Source organism: Diuraphis noxia, unplaced genomic scaffold (assembly GCF_037042655.1).
Source record: "Diuraphis noxia isolate RWA-SAM2 unplaced genomic scaffold, SU_Dnox_SAM2 contig0004, whole genome shotgun sequence".
Taxonomy (NCBI): Eukaryota; Metazoa; Arthropoda; class Insecta; order Hemiptera; family Aphididae; genus Diuraphis; species Diuraphis noxia.
The window spans coordinates 27,404,997-27,426,481 of record NW_028301714.1 but is presented as its reverse complement, the minus strand read 5'-3'; the positions used below and the strand labels follow the sequence as shown (position 1 = coordinate 27,426,481).

Sequence of the window (21,485 nt, the reverse complement as noted above, 5' to 3'; positions counted from 1 at the left end):
CTATACAATTAATTCTACAGTTTGTATACCGATATAAGTTTTATAGGTGGTAACTACAATCTTGCCACGCATTGACGTAAAATCTAAATTTTTATAATCGTGTTTGTTCGGGATTTAATCAAATACCCAACGTATATATAGCAATAATAGAATTTTGTATACGGAGACGACTGGACAACCTATTAGTACGAATTAAATAGCCATGACGTCTGTCAAAACGTGTATTATATATAAATTTAAAAAAGGCATTTTAAATTGTATTAAAACAAATAATAGATAAAAATAAAATATTTAAGTTTTATGAATTATAAAAAAATTTGTGCATATTTTTGTGTTTTTATTGGCTAAAAATGCATATTTTATAAGTTTTAGAGCATAATATTTTGATTGCATATTTCGTATTTTTTTAGTATATAAATGCATGCATATTACAGTAGTTTTAAATTTCATAAACATCCAAACCCTAATAAGTAATAATAAACTTTACACAATTATACATGTTTGCTTGATCTTAACTATTATTAAAAAAAAAAAAAATAAAATGAAATATTTTGTCATTTTTAACGATTTGTATAATCATTTGTATAATGATACCACTTCAAAGTTGTGTCAAAACAATTAAGATTATAATATCTCAAAAATAATTATGATTTGGATCGAGTTTATATAATATAGCTTGTATACAATTTGATGCCTAGTCAACTGTTTTACACAGCTTAAGTACTACTGTAGCGTCTGTAACTGACTCGAATCTATAAACAGCCATTTGAATGAATAATATACACCCGAGGATCGCTGTTTAGGGACTAGGGAGAGAGTAATTACTAATATAAAAGGAAAAATATATTATGTAGGTAAAAAAAATAAAAAATATTAAATATGAATACATCTAAAATATATTAAACTACACACGCATTTATTTTTAAAATACATTGAATAATATTAAGTATTAACTTTTGGTATATTGATAAAACACATTAATTTAATGTTACTTTTATTTATTATTATAAAAATATATAGATACTGGGTAACTTTGAACTAAACAAATCAAAAATCTAAAATATTTACAGGTATATTGAATTATAAATTTCAGTAATAATTTACATATATATGCATATATTATATAATTCTGACATAAAATGTAAAATCTTGTTTAATTTTTTTTGTTTTGATTATAATTATAATTTAAATTATGTATATTGAGTAGATCACAGCCGTGGATATTATAAAAATAAAATAAAATTGTATTTATAAAAATAAAAATTAACAACAAATAAGTATTCATCCTTAAAAAAGTTTATAGTTTTATTATGCTTATAAAACCATAATAAGTTTTTTTTTCTCATTCTCTTCGTACTCGGAAAACGAGTTAAGTCGAGGTCCTGCAGAGCTGTTAGCATTAACGTAACGTGCACTATCATAGTTCAATACGATTTCACTACCACAAGCATGATCTTTTGTTAACCTATCCTGAAATAAAGAATAATCAAATAACATCTACTACTTTTAAATAAGCCAATAATTTATAATATTTTTTCATCCCAAATGTATTAAAAATATTACCTATGTAAATATATTGTCATTTAAACAATTTTTTAGCACAGGTACATATATACATACATTATAATGCATAAACTTTTATAAAAAATACACAGTAGTAGACGCTGATAAAAACTTTTTAAGTAATAAATTAGAGAGTCAATTATAAACACAGGAGTTTGTATGGTATTATATTATTACATTGGTATGAAACATGTAATTGGGTCTTCAATTTACTAAACAGACTAAAATCGTAGGTACCTATCATTGAACAATATCTTTCCATTATAAACACCTTTCTAAAACACAATTGAATGAGACAAAAAAATAATATCTAAATTATTATTATTATATTTATATAATATATTTTATAAATAAATTGTTAAAAATTCATTAGATTTCGGTCTAAGAAAACTAGTTAATATATTTGATTTAAAATTAAGTTTTAGTAATTAATACAAAACATTCAAAAGTGTTAACTGTGTATTAATCATTAATTAAACTAACCAAGTGCAATCCCAAATGTACTGGTCTTCAAAAAAATTCTACAAATTCAAATTTAAGAAATTTTTACTTAAAAAGTTTTCAGCTTCTTTAGTCTTTTATTTTCATTGTCAAATAAAATACGTTTAATGTTTTATCCATATTAAATTGCAATTAATAATTTTAAATTAATATAATAATTGTTAATATTTACATCGTTCATAGGATTCTCATAAACATTATATCTTGAATTTATTTCATCTTCTTTCTGGTCAATTACTTGGATGACAGTTGTTAATGGCTTATGAAATAATCTACAATATAATCAACTTTAATAACTCAATGTGATATAGATAATTAAACAGTAAAATATGATCTATTTTTACCTAGATATTAGTTGATTCAAAGATTTATTTTTGGAATAGAATAGAAAATAATATGACATCACTAAAAACAATATTACTATTAAAAATATTGAAATATAGATTGAAATCATATTTTTTTTGAGGTCTAAGTCTTTAAAAACAGGCAATTTTCCATGACTTGTTTCCTGAAAAATTTAAATTATTAATAAATATTGATTAGTTACATAACATAACAATTACTTATATACAACAAAAAATATTGAAATATAGTATTACATCACAAATATTGCCTGGTTCAACTAGAGATCCGTCTCCACAAACACACATCGGTCCTTTTGATCCAGAAGTACAAATAAAATCGCAATCAACATCAATACAAACATTTGATCCTAAAAAATGTATTAAATGAAAAAAAAAGTTTAAATCTTGAAAATTATAGATTTTCATTTGTTATTAGCATAAAATCTATTTTTAAATTTAATTTTAGATTCTGAGCGGAGCGATGAATGTAATGATTTTACCATGATGTGTGTTTTTGATGTGCTATTACAAGTTTTCTTAAATTCAAAAATACAATTAATAATGACAAATCGTTTATAAAATATACATTTATTAACGTATTATATAAAGTTTTTAATCTTGTTTTAATTTAAGTATGATTTATAAGTTTGTTTTTTTTCTTTTTCTTAACAGCTCCAATGTCTTCATTGAAGTCTTATAAAATTAACAACTTATTGATTACCCACCTGATATTATCTAAAATCTTAAATTACAAAACAAAAACTTTTATTGTTAAATATATTGCATTTTTGTTTGCTCACCAAACCCAACTTTCAAACTTTATTAAATATGTACATATACATAGACTATACTTTATCATCCAATTGATATATATTTAACATCTGAATAAACTTCATAATAATACTCTATTACTGTTTTTGGGGTTTATTTTGACCAAAGAAAGGCATTTTTGGAACACTTGATAAACTGAAGATAAACATTGAAAACAATACAATTGACCTGTGCATAGCAGTTGTTCGCGCATGGTGAGTATATTGCACAATATTATTATAAAAAAAAAATTGCATAAAACATCAACGAGTATAGACAGTGTGTTTCTTTCTTAACAATAAATTAGTATTAGTTATCTAAGCGAGAAAACGGTACAATGGTACAATTTTACAATATATTATGCTGTGTTTTAAAAATATAAGTTGCTTAAAAATTCAGCTTATTACAAAAATTGTTATTTTAGATTCTGAACGGAGCGATAAATTTATTGATTTTACCATGATGCGTGTTTTTATTTTTTATTTTTTTTTGTGTCTGTCATCAAGTTATGGGGCAGTAAAAGTGCTTAGATTTTGACTTCAGTACCTCGTTCGATCAGAAAGTGATTATATAAGTATATTCTATCCACCATGCAATTTTCAAAAATTTTCGACTTAAGTTGAACTATTCATAGGTATTTGCAATTTTCGATCATTATTAGTTTTTTTTTAAAATTAATATCGATAAAAATGTATTTGTTGGGTAGAAAAGCTTGAAAATTTAATACAAGGCTTCTAACACATTGTAACAATAGCAGTTGAAAAATAAAAGAAATTCAGTCACAATTTTTTTTTTATAAGCATTCAAAGTTTGAATTTTGACAACATACGTAAAAATCACAAAAATTCGCAAATTATTTTACGCTAGAAATTCATGAAAAATTTTCATTTTTAAACTAAGATTTGAAAAGTTTTAATAATCTATAATATATCCTAGACAGATGAACCGTCTTCGCTCAGAATCGTTTTTCGTATACAATGATATAATATTAGATTCAAATTTAATTCCATCCATTACAGTAACCCACTTGTCACCTAGACTGTACAGCAGAGCGACATCCACGACTTACCCACTTTTTTGGTAATGATGACAGCAAATACAACTTTTAATTATTATGATATTATATTGATTTCCCTATGAAATTCAATATAAAATACGAGTATATTATAATAATCATTAAAAATGATAAAATAAATACTGACATTAATGAAAAATAATTTAGGTAGTACAAAAAGTTATTTTTTGTGTATCTGCTGTAACCCGCGATTTTAATGCATATTATATTATGATCGGATGTGTGGTAAATTTTATTTATTCTTCAATTCAAACGTTTTATTTAGTTTTGAATGTTTCATATTTTCATAATATTAATAAATGTTAGAATATTGAAATGTTTTAAAAATATTTGTTTTTCTTTGAAATGGTTTAATTATCATTTTCCACTTCAAAAAACACATTTTTAGAGTACCTTATAACTATTATTGTATTGTTTTAAGTATAACTGGCGGTCAGACAGGGGGGGTTGAGATGGATGGATCCCTCTATTACCTTTTTTTAATATTTAAGATCTGATAACCATAAATTACTTTTTTTTAAATCAAATAGTGTTTAATAAAAAATCAGTCCCATTATTACCACATTAACAAAATAATTTGAATGTCAATGAGAATAACCATGCCATCTTAAATTAGTATTGGACAAATAGTTATAAATACAAATAGATATCATTGTACCATTTCTTTGTTTAGCTTGTTGGCTTATCATGAATGTCTCGATGGCAGCAAACACTTGGACAGGAACAGATTCACAGTGGACACTTTCAGAACCAAAAATTTTACATTTAAATATAGGGAAACCGGTTTCAAGGTTGGTCCAAAACAGTTTGTCTTCATATAATGATATTTTCTCCGGCAAATGCTAATTTAAAAATTATTTAAATTTATATAACTAGCAGTATACAAAAATAGTTCAATACTCAAGGTGTTTAAATAACTTTATTACTTCTATCGAGTTGAACACCACAGTTATTTTAGTTCCGTCGTAATTAGCTCTCTCGATGGTTGAATTAACTTGATCGACCCAATAGATCATATATTTTATTGGATCTATAGCTAAATCAGTAACATATTGTAACCCTTGATGAATGATTGTTTTTACATTGTATCCACTGCAATCAGATTTCCTAATAATGGTTGTTGGTGTTGAAAATACAGCCCATATGGTTTCCGACCAAAACATCACTCTATACATTTAAATTATATGTAAATAATTTTGTATTATATTTAATTTAAAATATTAACACGTTACCCAGAATGAGGATCAATTTCAAAAGCCATAATTGTTGTATGGACGTTTGCACTGTATATAGTGGCACAACGTTTAGCTTTTAAATAGCATACAACAATATCCCTAAAATTTTGTACAAAGTAAACATTTTCTGTTAACCAATCAATACGAACTAAAGTAGGGTGTAACAAATCTGTCATGTAAACTTTATGCTGTTGTTGCATATCCATACAAATTAAAATACCGGCTTGTTCTAAAATAAATTAAAAATAGACGAATTAATTTCAGATGTAAACCTTAAAAAAATTAGATCAATTTCAAAATGTACATTTAATATAGGTAATACGTAGGTAGTAGTTTATTAAGTAATTTAATTTTTCATCAATATAATGGATAAAAATGAAATCTGTAACATGATTAACATTAGTCATTAATTTATATCATATCATTATATTAATATTGTCTTTTTTCCTTATAATATTTAGTTCTTCTATTTATTCGTTGTCATGGTGTAAATTCTAATGAATGTATTGATATAATGAAAATGATATTATTGTATTTATTTTTATTTTTTATTTGTTTATTATTATTTTACATAATTTATTCTAATAATTGAAAGCATGTGCTTTTAACTCCCTATTTCCTATCACAAGTTAGTTTTTTTGAGACAACATCATCAAGATTGAAATCTTAAGTGCATTGCGCCAGCCACACCCATTAAAAAAGGCGGGTAAGTCGTGGATGTCGCTCTGTTGTACAGTAGGTTACAAGTGGGTAACTGTAATGGATGGAATTAAATTTGAATCCTATGATATTATATCATTGTATACGAAAAACGATTCTGAGCGGAGAAGGTTTATCTGTCTAGGATATATTATAGATTATTAAAAATTTTCAAATCTTAGATTTAAAAAGAAAATTTTTAATAAATTCTAGTTTAAAAAAATTTGTGAAATTTCGTGATTTTCGTGATTTTTACATAATATGTTGTTAAAATTCAAACTTTGAATGCTTGTAAAAAAAAATGTGACTATGCATTTCTTTTATTTTTCAACTGCTATTGTAAAAATATGTTAGGAGCCTTGTATTAAATTTTCAAATCTTAGAATTAAGAAGAAAAACTTTTATAAATTTCAATCTAAGATAATTTGAACATTGCCGTAATTTTTACGTATTTAGTCAAAATTTGAACTTTAAATTCTTATAAAAAAAAAATTGTGACAATATATTTCTTTTATTTTTCAACTGCTATTGTAAAAATATATTATGAGCCTTGTATTAAATTTTCAAATCTTAGATATAAAAGGAAATTTTTCTTATGAATTTCTAGCATAAAATAATTTACGAATTTTCGTGATTTTTACATAATATATGTCAAAATTCAAACTTTGAATGCTTATAAAAAAAAAATTGTAACTATGAATTTCTTTTATTTTTCAACTGTTATTGTAATAATATGTTAAGAGCCTTGTATTAAATTTTCAAGATTTTCTACCTAAAAAATAAATTTTTATCGATTTTTATTTAAAAAAAACTAATAATGATTGAAAATTCCATATACCTTTGAATAGTTCAACTTAAGTCAAATTTTTTTAAAAACTTATATAAACATATATACTTATATAAATATTCGATGAAAATTTCATGTATCAATGGTCATTCGTTTTAAAGTTATATAAAAAATCAAAATCGATTTTGTCGAAAACTGATTGTACGTAAAATTTCCTGTTTTTCCGTTAATTTTTAGTTTGTTTATCCCGATTATTTAGAAAAATATTAAGAATTTTTTACTTTTGATCCCCCAAAGAATCAACTAGATTCACTTTCTGATTTAACAAGGTACTGAAGTTAAAATTCGAAGCATTTTTACTGCCTCAAAACGTAATGACAAACAGAAAAAAAAAATATTCATGGTTTTGACGAATTTATGTCATTATGTCAATATTTGAACTTCAAATGCTAATAAAATAAAATTGTGCCTATGTATTCTTACAATTTTTTATTCACTATAAGAATAACTTATGAGGAACTTTGTATTACATTTTCAAGAATTTTGATTGGGCCAAAAAAATTTTATAGACACTTCAAAAAAATGTTTTTAGACCAATTGAAAATTTCAGTCGTCTATTAATATCTCAAAAAAGTCAAAATATTTCGAAAATTAAATCATGTAAATAAAATGCCAATCTAAATAAATGGTAAAATTTTCAAGTATCTACGACTCATACTTTTTGAATAATAACAAATATTTAAAATCGTTTCAGGATAAATCGTTATCGTTACGCTATTTCGTAAAAATTTAAAATTCAAACGCACTTAAAATTTTTCCTATAATGATGCTTCGAGTTTTCTCTATAGCTACTTGAAGGAAAACTTAGTGTTGTATTTTTAAACCTTAGTTATAAACGCAAAAAATTTTATGATTTTTCAACTTCAAAATTACTTGCAAATTTTCGCGTTTTCGACAGATTTCGTAAAATTTTGAACTATAAACGCTTATTAAAAAAAATTGTGACTTACGATTTTTAATTTTTTTTTAGCTACAATAAAAACAACTCATAAGGAACCTTGTATTAAAATTTCAAGTTTTTTTGGTCGTCTAACATTTTTTTACCGAGACTTCAAAAAAATTGAAAACTTCAGTGGTCTATAAAAAACTCAAAAAAAGTCAAAAAATTTTGAAAATTAAACTGTATATAGATAACACTAACATACATATTTGGTGAAAATTTCAAGTATTTACAGTGATTAGTTTTTGAATTACAACCATATAAAAAAATCGATTTGGTGGAAAACTGATTTTGCGTAAAAATTCCCGTTTTTTTGTAATTTTTTTTTTTGTTTTTCTCGATGTTTTTGAAAACTGTTGGAAAATGTTTACTTTTGACCTCTATAAGTCACCAAGGATCTTCAATTTTACATCGGAAACCACCCCTAAAGTTTGAAATCGAAGCATTATTTCGACTAGTTATTCTGTACACAGACACAAAAAAAAAAAAAACACATCATGGTAAAATCAATACATTCATCACTCCGCTCAGAATCTAAAATTTTGGACAATTTGTATGCTAAAATTTAGCACGCGATTGGCATGAATTTGCACAATTAAATTTAGAATTCACACACGGTATTATATTAGCTGGAAAATTATGAATACTTTGGGCACGGCTTGCGAAACGTTGCGCCAGTCGAGCCCAACCAAAACTTTCAACAATTTCGAAAAAGCTTTTATGCCAGCATTTAGCACGCTATTTAATTTACAAGTTCAAATATGGAATTAAAAAATCTTAGATTTAAAAAGAAAACTTTTTATGAATTTTCATGTTTTTTTTACGTATTTTTCAAAATTTGAACTTTTAAAATTAAATTTGTATGAGCATTTGGATATTCACTCAATTTCTCTTGAACCGATATTCTTATTTTGTTGTTATTCAAAAACGAGTTAATTGTAGAAACTTGAAATTTACACCATACATTTATTTTATTAATTCCTATAATTGATATAATTTTCGAAATATTTCAATGATTTTTAAGTTATTTATAGATATTTGAAAATTTCCGTTTTTTAATTTTTTTTTTATACATGCCAATAGAATTTTATCCGCCGGATCAAAACATATGAAAATTTAATACAAGGTTCCCCATAAATTGATATAATAGCAATTGAAAAATATTAAAAATATATGGGCACTTTTTTTTTAACCATTTAAAGATCAAATTTCAACAAAATGTATTTAATTGAAAATTTACAAATTCTTCAGTTTTTTAAAATTTTTTTTTTCTCAGGTAAAGAGTGACATACGGATTCATGCTAAAATGCTGTTAAATGCTAGCAAAAAGCTTTTTCGAAATTGTAGAAAACGCAACGTTTCACCAGCCGCGCCCAAAGTATTCATCATTTTCCAGCTAATATAATACCGCGCGAATTCTAAATTTAATCGTGCAAATTCATGCCAATCGCGTTTTAAATTTTGACATAAAAATTGTCCAACATTTTTTAATGGGTGTGGCTGGCGCAATGCACGTAATTTATTAATATAAACAGAATTTTGTATAGACATTTTAAGATTTTTACAAATTAGAAAGGTATTTAAATAAAGAATAACAATTTTTGTTATTTTGTTGGAATTTAAAAATATTATTTGCAGATGCTTGATACTTCTAATATAAGACTGTATTCTCTCAGAATCGTTTTAGTATGCAATGGTGAATGATTTGTAATAGCATTTAAATTTAACATTAAATTACAGTGACTTAATAAATTACAAGTTACACTTGATTTCCACTTTAAAGCAGAGTGGTTATTTATTTTACCATTTTTTTTTCAATTTGAAAACCTAATAATTTATTAGGCATTTATTTAATGCATTTGACATTGACAATTACTACTTAATTGTGTAATTATTTCAACAGTGCAATTAAAAAATATTAGAAACATGTTTTTTAAATTTTCTTATAAGAAAATGTAACTTTTAATGCTTTTAAAATATAACGATGGTTCACTGTTGAAAGAGTTACCATTCATTCTATATAAATGAAATTAAACATTGTAAAATATGTTTTAATTACTTGATGTCCAATAAATAAGATTTTTTCTAATGTTTATATCAAGACTTGAAACTGTCATTCCTGGCATCGAAAAAAGTAAATTTGTTTCTTTAATATCACCCGATGTACTTCTAACTTCATTAACACTCGAAAAAACTAAATCCATTGTAGGTCCTAAAAAACAATAATTAAGAAAAATACTATTTAACTTCAGATTTTTTTGCTTTTGATAATTTACTATAATGAACCCAAATTACTTGCCAATTGCTTTACATGAACTTTTATCTGCACGCAAAATGTAATCAGAATTTAAACAATTACAGCTATATGAACCATCCAAATTTGTACAATACTGAGTACATAAATTGTCATTTTCACATTCATCAATATCTCTACAAGTTAAACCATCTTGTGCAAGTCTATAGCCATGATAACAGGTACATTTCCCACCTTTTGGAGTTTCTTGACAAGTATGACTACAGTCCATGTGCATACAAGATAAACCTTTTATAAAAAAATATTTATTATAATTTCATAATAATTATCGGTCGTCCAATAAACAAAAATATTGTATTAATCAATGAACTATTCACTCAATGTAGTATAACATATATGCATTACCACAAAGATCTCCTTCGTCTGAACCATCTTTACAATTAATTTTCTTATTACAAGCTTGATCTAGAGGAATACATTCTTGGTTCTTACATAAATATCCATCACAATCTTTTGATGAAACAACTGCATTTGATAATTGTTCAGAAAGCATATCACATGCCATTTGACTTTCATCTGAGCCATCGCCACAATCATCGTGTTTATCACATAACCAATCTTTTAATACACAACGTTTATTGTGACAATTGAAAAAATTAGATTTTTGACATCCACAATTCAATTCGTCCTCTAAATATTTACACTCAGATGTGCCATTGCACCTAGCCTTGATTGGTATACAATGTCCCTTCGAGTTTTGACATTCAAATTCTGTTTTTTCATTACATACTTTTGAAACTCTTTTTGTCATGAATACACGATTTGACGAACAACCATTTTCATCAGAACTATCACCACAGTCATCTTTACCATTACAAGTGAATTTATGTGATATACACCGACCATTGGTGCAAGAAAATTGATCATCTTTACATTTTTTTGTAGCTATAAATATTAATTATTGCATAATTTGAATAGATTTAAATATTTTTCTTTAATAAAAAAAACCTTACCACACGAATTGTGTTCATCCGAACTATCAAAACAATCGACCTCACCATCACACTCCCATGTAGCAGGTATACAGTTTCCAGAATTACATCTAAATTCTGTGATATTATTACAAGTTTGACTCAGACAATTTAATTCATCTTGACCATTAACACAATCCACATTACCATCACATAAAAATATGCGCTGAATACACTCTCCAGTTGTACACTGATATTCTGTAGCTAAAAATATTATTAAATGTGTCAGTTTATTAGTAAAATTTCTATTTCTATTAGATTACTGATGAAATATTAAAATATATTACTTGAATCACAAGTGTGCTTATGTAAGCAATCCATTTCATCTGAACCATCATGACAATCTTTTGTACTATCACACATAAGTTTTTTATCCAAGCATTTTGTTTTATCGTGACATAAAAATTGAGATTTAGGACATAAGTTTGGTGTGTAATGTAAACATTTAACTACGTCTTCGTCGTCGCCACGAGGACAATCTTTTTTTAAATCACATCGGGAATGAGATGAAATACATTCACCAGTAAAACATCGGTATTCGTCAGATTTACACTCTGTTAGTGATGTACAATTTAGGCTATTATTTGATAAAACTAATCCCGGTGGACAACCACAAACCTTGTTTTACCATAAAATTAAAATTGTTAAAAACAATATTTATAATTAATTACCTTAAAAAAATATTGTACCTTTCCTTTCTCAGACAAAAGGCATATATGACTACAGCCACCATTATTTTGTTGACACGAGTGTTGGATATTTTTGCGAATCCCATTTGCTACGGTTATGAATAAATTTGAATCACTTTTCCAATCATCTGTTACATACATAAAATAATTATAAAATTACTTTTATGCCAATAAAATGAATTATAGAATTAATTACCTATGTCAAGAGCTCTAGATGCTCGGTCTCCATCAACGCTATTAATCCAATTTAAAATTTTTGAACCTTCAGATACCCAAACAATTTCAAAACCAATTGAAACAATATCTTTTACAAATCCTGCTTTTTTTATAATTCTTCTATCCGTTCCTAATATAATAAATGTAGCTAATGAATAAATAATGTTTATTTTTCATCTCATAAATTTTTTACAGTTAAATAATTTAACTGAATTATAATTTATATTATACTCACCATCTTCACTAACACTATCAATAATACCATTTTTATAGTCAGTAAAATACAACAGTCTTGTAACCATATCAAAATGTAAAGCAATTTCATCTCCTGTCAATCCATATTCCACCATATGAACTAGAGACTGAATACTTCCATCCATGTCAATTCGATCAATATGTATATGAGAATCTTCCTTCATAGCTACAAACATAAAGCTAAAAGCATATGTATATATATAATGTTTAATACAGTTAATCCACAAAAATATAATATTAATGCATTATGAATATTGTACAGTAATATCTGTACTTAGGTACCTTTTATCTGGAACTAAAGTAACTGCAAACGGGATATGACCTTCAATTTCTTTGAAAATCGTAGTATGTGCTTTTGTAGAGAGACTTAACACATCTAATGTTCTTCTAGTTCTATCACACCAGTATAAGTTGTTTCCATGGTTGTCAAATTCAAGGGAATGAATAGAACTAATTTCTGGTACATTTAAATCTGATAATTTCATCTTAACGAAATCAAAAGTGAATAGTTTCTTAGAGCTTGAGTCATAGATGATGATATCACCTTGTAATAATAAAATAATAATTTTAGCTTAATTTTACTACCTAATATATTGTGTATCAGTAACATACCAGATAATGAATTATAAGCCACTGCAGATATGCTAGACACATCATTTTTCAACGATATTTTTTTTGCTTTTTGGTGGCCTAAATGTTCTTGTTCAATTTCTATAATACTTGTTTGTGTACTCACAATAAGCGTAGGAGGTATGTCAATGGTGATACAAAAGATTCCATCCTCCGATAGTAGTTTATCATCAGGGCAAGCACACGTATATCCTTTAGGATTGATTTCTGTCTTCGGTGCTAATAAGCATATATCACTGCATTTTCCTTGTTTACAAGGATTCGGCATCTGAAAATAATTAAAACCATGTGGAAAACTAATAGTTTTACATTGAAAACAATACAATACTTGAGACTCGAATAGCGAAGGATGGTTAATTTGCATACCATACACACGGTTTTTATTTTCACGTATCAACGTACTGCTATCTTTACCCGTAAACTTGTTACATACTTTTATTTCTTTACTTGTCCAATCACTCCAGTATAATTTATCCTCAAACACGGTAACCGAATATGGATGATCGACATATTCTGTTACAATTACCTAGAATAATATTAACAACCATTCACCATATAAAATAATATAAATATTAAAAATTAATAATTCGGTATATTATTATTATTATTCAATAAATATTAAATAATATATTTAAAATATTAAAAATTCTGCACCTATTGAAATAAATCACGTTAAAATATTACAAGTACTGAAGTACCTATTGAAATGTGCGTACTTATATACGTCATATGTTATATGTATATAATATAAATTAAATAAATACACTTACTCTTCGATCAGTTGCGTCTAAATTAATGGATTCAATCAATTGCATCTTAGCATCCACCCAGTAAATTCTTTTCCCAACATAATCAACATGAACACCATTTGGCCAGTGTATATTTTGTGTAACGAATGGTTGTGGTTTTGACCCATCCATACCAGAACGGCCAATCATTGGATTTTTTCCCCAATCTGTCCAGTACATGAAACTGGAAAAAAATATGTAGATCAATAATTTGTATCTATAAAGTTAATTATAGTTTTATAAAATAACTCAATGTTATACCCATCTTGTGGTGAAACAGCTACTGCCCTTGGTTTATCAATGTTTTTATTGTGAAGAACTGTACATACTGAACCATCATCATTACACACCCCTATATGTTTCATTTTTGCATCGGTGAAGTACAAATTATGTGTGATAATATCTACAACTAGATTCTCAGGTGATCCAAGACCTATAAACATCACACATAGGGAAATATTATTCGTATTAAAACACTTAATTAAAAATTCTTCGTTAATTTTAAAATTTGTATTGCAATTAAACATATTTACCCGAGTCGACAATAATTTCAGGATTAGGCTCAGACTTGTTTGCTCTAACTATAGCTGAGTTTCCATCCAAATAAAGTGTCCAGTATAGAGTATATTTGTCGACAGCTAATCCAGTTACGTGTTGCAAATCATTAATCAAAGTAAAGCTACGGAGTAACTCCAAGTTAAAAACTTTTATTTGCCGTAGTGATGAATATATTAATTCTGGATTTAGACCTGTATAAATTAATCTAATATTATTATTCAGTTAGTGAAGTACATAATATTATTATTATCATTTATCAAATAACTATAAAAAAAATCAAACTAAGGCTTGTAATTAAATTTTACAAAATCAACAAACTACCAATTTTAAATTTTAATGAGTTATTGATGTATGATGTACCAATTATTTATCAACATTACCTTTTATTTTACACTTGTGATTATCTACTAGTTCATAATGTGGATCACAGGAGCACGTGTATGAACCTTCCAAATTAAGACACACTTGGTCACAAATGCCATATTGTTCACACTCATTAATATCTATTAGTTAGGTACATATAAAATGTAGTTTAAATAAAGTAGTTTTATTGAATATTAACTAATTTATGTTTTACCAGAACATTTATTATTTAAATAATGCATTCCTTTTGGACACACACACATGACACCATGTGGTTTTCTTAAACATTCAAATGCAGCAGAACAATTCATAGAATCACATTCGCTTTTGATACCTGAAATATGAATTATCAATACATATAATTTAAACATGTTAACTATGGTGATTGCAAATTATACATTTTTAGCATTCTCATTAGCACATTAATAATACTTTGGACTTGTAAAAAATAATATCCGTCCATGATACCGTATCTCAAAAGTGAATAAAAACTATTACTTATAGAAATATAAAATATTGCTGGCAGGTGCACACGGCCGTCATCGATGCATTATTTGCAGGATATCAAGAAGTTTACTTTATGGGATTGCAGTCAGCTATTTCGACTAAAATGAACCAATATTTTGCAAATCATACCGATGGACCTAATGCGATTATCATTAAACCAATTAAATTTTTAAAAAGCTAATTTAATTTAGGATTATGTCTACTTAAGATCGATCGGGGGACTTGTTTAAAATTTTGATTCTAAGCCCCTTAAATGTTAACTATTTGAAATTAAAATTAAATAATATCTTAAAATGTGGCCTGATCGACCTCGAGTACTCACTATATAGTTACTATTTACTTAGTTGGTCCTACTAAGATATATTATTAACAAACTTAAATCAATTTTCAGAAGTCTTATGTCATTATCAGGTCCATTAATGAAAAGTACTTCATGCAAAACACAAATGCACATACATTGTTTAGTGTTAACCGTCCGTAACGCCAAGGTGGTAACTGATGACTTGAGCGTGCACCGAGCAGTAGCTATTTATTTACTAGTCACCACTCACCAGGCGCACATCAGGGAACTGAATATCAGGGTTGTGTTTTTTTTTTGCTGAATCTATTTAGTGGGTGTCGAGTATTACTTTGAGCTTTGGGACATCAGAGATAGTACAAATGTGTGATTGTAAGCATATTGATGAATCTGAATCAGTGAATTATTATATAAATAGGTAGGTAGATATAAGAACTATAGACCCAATTATGTATTTATTTTTGCAATCGATAAACACTGCACAGCTCGAAGCGCCTTTAAGCCAGCTATTGGCCACGCACTTAGTATTTTTGTTTGGGACCTTGGGGGGCTTAAACATTTTCAGGTATTAGTTTGTAATAGCCCCGCAACTCAGGTTTATTAACACTAGGGCATATTCAAGGAGGTGGGGAGTGTTTGTGTCGAGACCCTGATTAGTAATTTCCATTAATCATTATTAATGTCAGACCTTAAAATATTAAAATTCTTAACAAGCAAACAACTGCAATCTGAATAATATAATTCATTTAATCGTACGATTTTAGTGTTATACTTATTTATTAATTATTTTACCAATTAAAGAGTCAAAGAATCAAAATGTTTGTTTTTTAATGGAATAATTTTTTTATACTTTTTATACTTTTTATATATTATTCAAAAAAAGTTGGACCCCCTTTGAAAAATTCCTGGGTAGATGCTAATATATCTCACTGCCATCTATGATAATGTAATATAAAATATATCACGTTAATAATTTGACAATTTGACTGTTCCTGGATAAAATGTACTATTACAGTATTACTAGAAGTAATACCTGGTCCTACCAGGTAATAATGGTACCTAGCCATGTGCTATGTAAAAATTAATAATCAAACCGATACAGCATCAATTTGTTTACAACTACAGAGGGTCTTTGTACCTTGGTACGTTTTGTTTATCGTAATTCGACTTAAAGATTAATTTATATTTAGTATTTATGTTATTATTTTATATGCCGACAACTTAATATTAAATATTATGTTTCATTGTAGTATACAAATAAATACCTACTTTTTTGAAATTAATTGTTGTTGCTTAAATTAAAAAATTAAAAACTGTCACTTATATAATTACTATTTGTTATTATTTACTTTTGGTACGTTTTTTGCTGATATACCTATTTAATATTATGAATGACAGAAAGATAATAAACCCGAGTTGCGCTCAGTGGTCTGAAAAGTAATTATTATAGCTTGCCGAAATTTTTTTGATGATTGTAAAAGAAGATTTGGGTTTTTTTGGGGATCACTTAAACAAGATAATAAGTAAACTGTATAGGTAGTCTGCTGTAGATAAAAACGGTGATTAACAAAATCAACATTTGATTACGAATGGAAAATTCATAAATATCATGTAAAAATTTGTTATCAGACATGTGCCAGGTAGGTACTTAGTTTTGGCGATATTGTGAACACAATTGTCAAATTATAGTTTTAAGAGTTTTTCCTTCAATAAACTATTTGCATTATGGATTATTTAAATGAAGGTAAGTCGTAAAAATTTTATAGTTTATAGATTCAAAGCGTTTAATTTTAACAGCGTATTTAAAAATAAAGCAAAAATACTAGTTTTATTTAAAAAAAAATAAGAAATAACTAAAAATTAACAAATTCTAAAAAGTTTCAGTACAATGTCATGATAAGTGATTTAAATAATATATAAATTCTATGTAAGCCCCTACCCTATTGGACCCAATTCATTAAGTGATTTTTTTTTTTTGTAATTGGATGTAGTCAATATAATAATAACCCAAAAGTAACTTATTATGATATACTGATCGTTTAAATAAATCTTTAAATTACATCTACTAATTTTACATTATAATTAGAAATTTAAACATACGGTTAAGTTTTGAAAATACGAATTTGTTTACGAAATGAAAAACTAAATTAAAATAAATTTCCCAATATTTTTTTTACTTTCTTAAATTATTCAACATTATTGATAATACTGGGTTGAATCAAAAATAATTTTGTTAAATATGAATTTGTGTTATTTTTCAAAATATTATTTTATCCTCATTAAGTATAAATACCAGTTTTATTGTTGCAAAGGCCGCCTTCGTCTGATGTATCAAGACAGTCATTGTTGTAATCACAGACATTTTTGACATCGATACATTTTTTATGATCGTGACATAGAAATTGACGATTTTCTAATAAACAATTTTCTGGCTCAATCAGTTGAATATCTGAAATAAAAGAAGATAACAAAATAATAAAAAAAAAGATAATAATTACGATGGTAACTTTTATATACCACAATGGGTTTCGTCTGAACCGTCTCCACAATCATCTTTTCCATTACATCTCCACGTCTTAGAAACGCAATTGAAGTTTTTGCACAGATAACCAGAAGTACACAATGCCTGTGGTTCAAAATGTACCAAATATGAATAAAATAACAAGTGAAGTGGTCATGTGAAAATAGGTTTTTAAAAAAGGAAAATATTCGTACCGTGTATCTACATTTTTCTCCATCTTCGTCGCTACCATCCTGGCAATCAATCTCCGTGTCACAATGCCAGGCCATTGGAATGCAAATTCCATCAGAGCATTTGAATTGTCCTTCGCGACATGACTGCGTTAGAGATGATGACGTCTATAAAATAATGCAACAAAATGTGCGATTATTTTTCTTAACATTGAATTAGAATAATATAGTACATACTTCTTTACAATGACTTTCGTCAGACTTGTCGATGCAATCAACTGACTTATCACACACAAATTCTTTAGGAATACATTTTCCGTCACCAATACATTCAAAGAATTCAGATGCCAGGCAAGACTTTTTTCCAAAACCTAAATGTATGTTTATAATTATATGATAGGTATTTTAAAATATGCAACGCAACAGTTTATAGGAACAATAATATTATCTCCAACGTACTACAATCATCTTCGTCAGCGCCATTTTCCCTACAGTCATCAATGCCGTCACAAAGTCTGGTCTTGTTTATACAAGTACCGTTCCCACAGTTGAATTCGTTTTTGCTACATTCTTTTTCTGAAAAAACTAATGCGTAGGCAAGCGTATTTAATTTAATATAAGTTATATAGCCCAGGGCTATTAAGTTGATGTATTTGCTTGTTATTTGGTCATTTGGGAGCTATTAGGTTTATTGCTAAGTAAGTTTAAAATTACTTGCATAATAATAAGAATAAAAAAAATTAAAAGTTACAAACTTTTATAAACTAAAAGCCCATATTATTGTATATTATTTTATATTTAGTGATTTTGTAGTTTTATGAGTATATTTCTTAATTTAACCATTTTTGAAAAAATTACATTACTTATAATGTATTGTTAATTATATTTATTTAACTTGTAATTTATTTATACCTATGTTTATATTTTTAATATTTTTATAAGTTATAAATTATTAATGTATATTTGTTTTGAGAGTTTTCACCATGCCACGAGACACGATATAATATACTAGTATTGCAATATAGTACACGCACTGTATTATTTTGTCATTTGGTCTTTAAATCATAAAAATTGCAGCGCAAACAGTGTTGAGAACCTTAACTTAAGTCATAGACTGCGCATATATATTCTTATGCTACCATTTTATTTTATTTGATAATAATATAGGCCTATGCGCTATAATCTTATATGTTTAAGCTATGATTTTCACTTAGTAAGGTAGGTACCTGTTATGTTTTTGTTATACCCTACCGGGCCTACCTATTAGGTATGTTTTTCAAATCTCTATGTATAGTTGTCAGATGACTTACAATAATTTCCCGTTTTAATGAATAAATATTTACAAAAAATTTTAAAATATGCGTATTCATGAAATTTGTAAGTAAAAAAAAATAAGTGCATATTTGTACTTTTTTAGGTTTAGGTGGCATGGTATTTAATATTTATTAGTACTTTATATATATATAATATAATATATATATATGTATTAGTAGTTATTACTTATACAGTTATTAGATTATTAGTTATTACAATAACGTTTAAAGAAATAGGTTAAGAGTACGTAACAGTGATATTTGTTGTCTCCGCCTTACCAGTGCGTAATATGGCAAATTTATGCTCAGCAGAACACTTGTAGCTCCTTTAGTTTAAATATTGCAGTGAATCGACCTATTATAAAACTTGATGGTAAGAACATTATCTGTGTTTGTACGTTGGTTTTTTACGATAATTCAATTTTTAAATGAGCTATGAGCATTTTTAATGTACTGTATATTATATGCTCATAACTCACTTAAAAATTGAATTATCGTAAAAAACCAACGTACAAACACAGATAATGTTCTTACCATCAAGTTTTATAATAGGTCGATTCACTGTAATTTTTAATCTAAAGGAGCTACAAGTGTTCTTCTGAGCGTAAATTTGCTATATTACGCACTGGTAAGACGGAGACAACAAATTCCACTGTTACATAATCTTAATAGTTATAACTTATAAGTAGGTACCTAAGCATGTACCTGTAACTTGTTCCTCTATACATAATTTTTATATAGTAAGAACTTAATCTTAAATTATTATTTATTTTACTTTGATAGCCTTAGGATACGTGCAGTACATATTTTAAATTATAACACAACAATTTGATTACACAAAATTACTTACCAGTAAATTCTGAAAATGTGCAGCAAACGACTAATGAGAAGATTAACAAAAGTATCAACATTCTAGAATTCACCCTCATTGTTTTCCATTCAACCTAAAGTAATAATTTGAAATAACTTATTTAAGTTGTATGTAATATATTAAAATAGTATTGACATTGAACTTGATTTTTCTCGAACTGTTTGAAATGTTCAAATTATAAGTAGGTATTCGTTTTTATCGTTTTTGAGTACAAATTTCTAACAAACTGTCTCAACTATTCGAATTTCTTGAAACTCAGGGCGTTTGATAAATTTGAAAATCCATTCAGAATTATTATTACCTAGAATACTTCTATTTAATATGCATTAAATAAAACAATGTATAACTTCTTAGTTTTTCCGTAGCTAATGGCTAGGTATTTACACCATGTGATTAAAAACGTAAAACTGTCAAGTTTTAAACAGTTTCAATATTATTTAATTTAATTTATATTGATTAGATATTACACTGTAGATTTGAAATCGAAAATATAATATAAATTTATTGAGGAAACAGTAGGTACTCAGCTAATTTTAAAATTAATTAATTGGATTCAGGTTGGTTCAGAAATCAGAATATTTATATTTAGGTGTGGAGAAATGTGATAATTTTCCAAAGGCAACTTATTTGTAATTCATATTACATAATGAGATAGTAACAATGGATATTTCCATTAAATCTAAATTTATATACATATTTTATATTGACATTATTTTTTATTTTATTCAAATAAAACTACAATCTATACATGTTTTGTACAATATAAGTAGGTTTGATAAGTGACATGAAAGTTAACAAAAAGCTTAAGATTAGGAAGGTCAAAATTAATTTTAATAAAAATGTACTTGAAAAATATTAATTATTTAATAAATCAGCTATAGTGTTTCAATACCTATTCTAGTTTGGTTTATTTTTTTTTACAATTTAGCTATAAATTTGTAATACAAATATCAGAATTTGCACTTATAATATATATTTAATTTTTTTTAGTCAAGTTCTTTAATTTC

The 21,485-nt window shown here is 26.5% G+C and overlaps 1 protein-coding gene across 1 annotated transcript; it reads right to left on the bottom strand.

The window, feature by feature from the left end:
• Positions 1 to 1,033: 1,033 nt before the first annotated feature.
• On the bottom strand, positions 1,034 to 20,536 carry yl (Putative vitellogenin receptor yl). The gene is made up of 29 exons (XM_089226972.1): positions 20,458 to 20,536; positions 18,754 to 18,870; positions 18,532 to 18,665; positions 18,319 to 18,462; positions 18,121 to 18,229; positions 17,897 to 18,052; positions 15,013 to 15,132; positions 14,816 to 14,938; positions 14,411 to 14,626; positions 14,139 to 14,310; positions 13,860 to 14,061; positions 13,418 to 13,615; positions 13,072 to 13,357; positions 12,742 to 13,003; positions 12,440 to 12,639; positions 12,185 to 12,334; positions 11,989 to 12,116; positions 11,587 to 11,917; positions 11,282 to 11,503; positions 10,674 to 11,213; positions 10,314 to 10,556; positions 10,074 to 10,226; positions 5,526 to 5,757; positions 5,220 to 5,460; positions 4,952 to 5,135; positions 2,664 to 2,776; positions 2,409 to 2,572; positions 2,237 to 2,336; positions 1,034 to 1,470 (listed from the first exon to the last, which is right to left on the bottom strand). Exons 1-29 carry the CDS (start codon positions 20,534 to 20,536, stop codon positions 1,315 to 1,317), a joined length of 5,475 nt encoding a protein of 1,824 aa, XP_089083098.1. The 3' UTR covers positions 1,034 to 1,314.
• Positions 20,537 to 21,485: the final 949 nt, after the last annotated feature.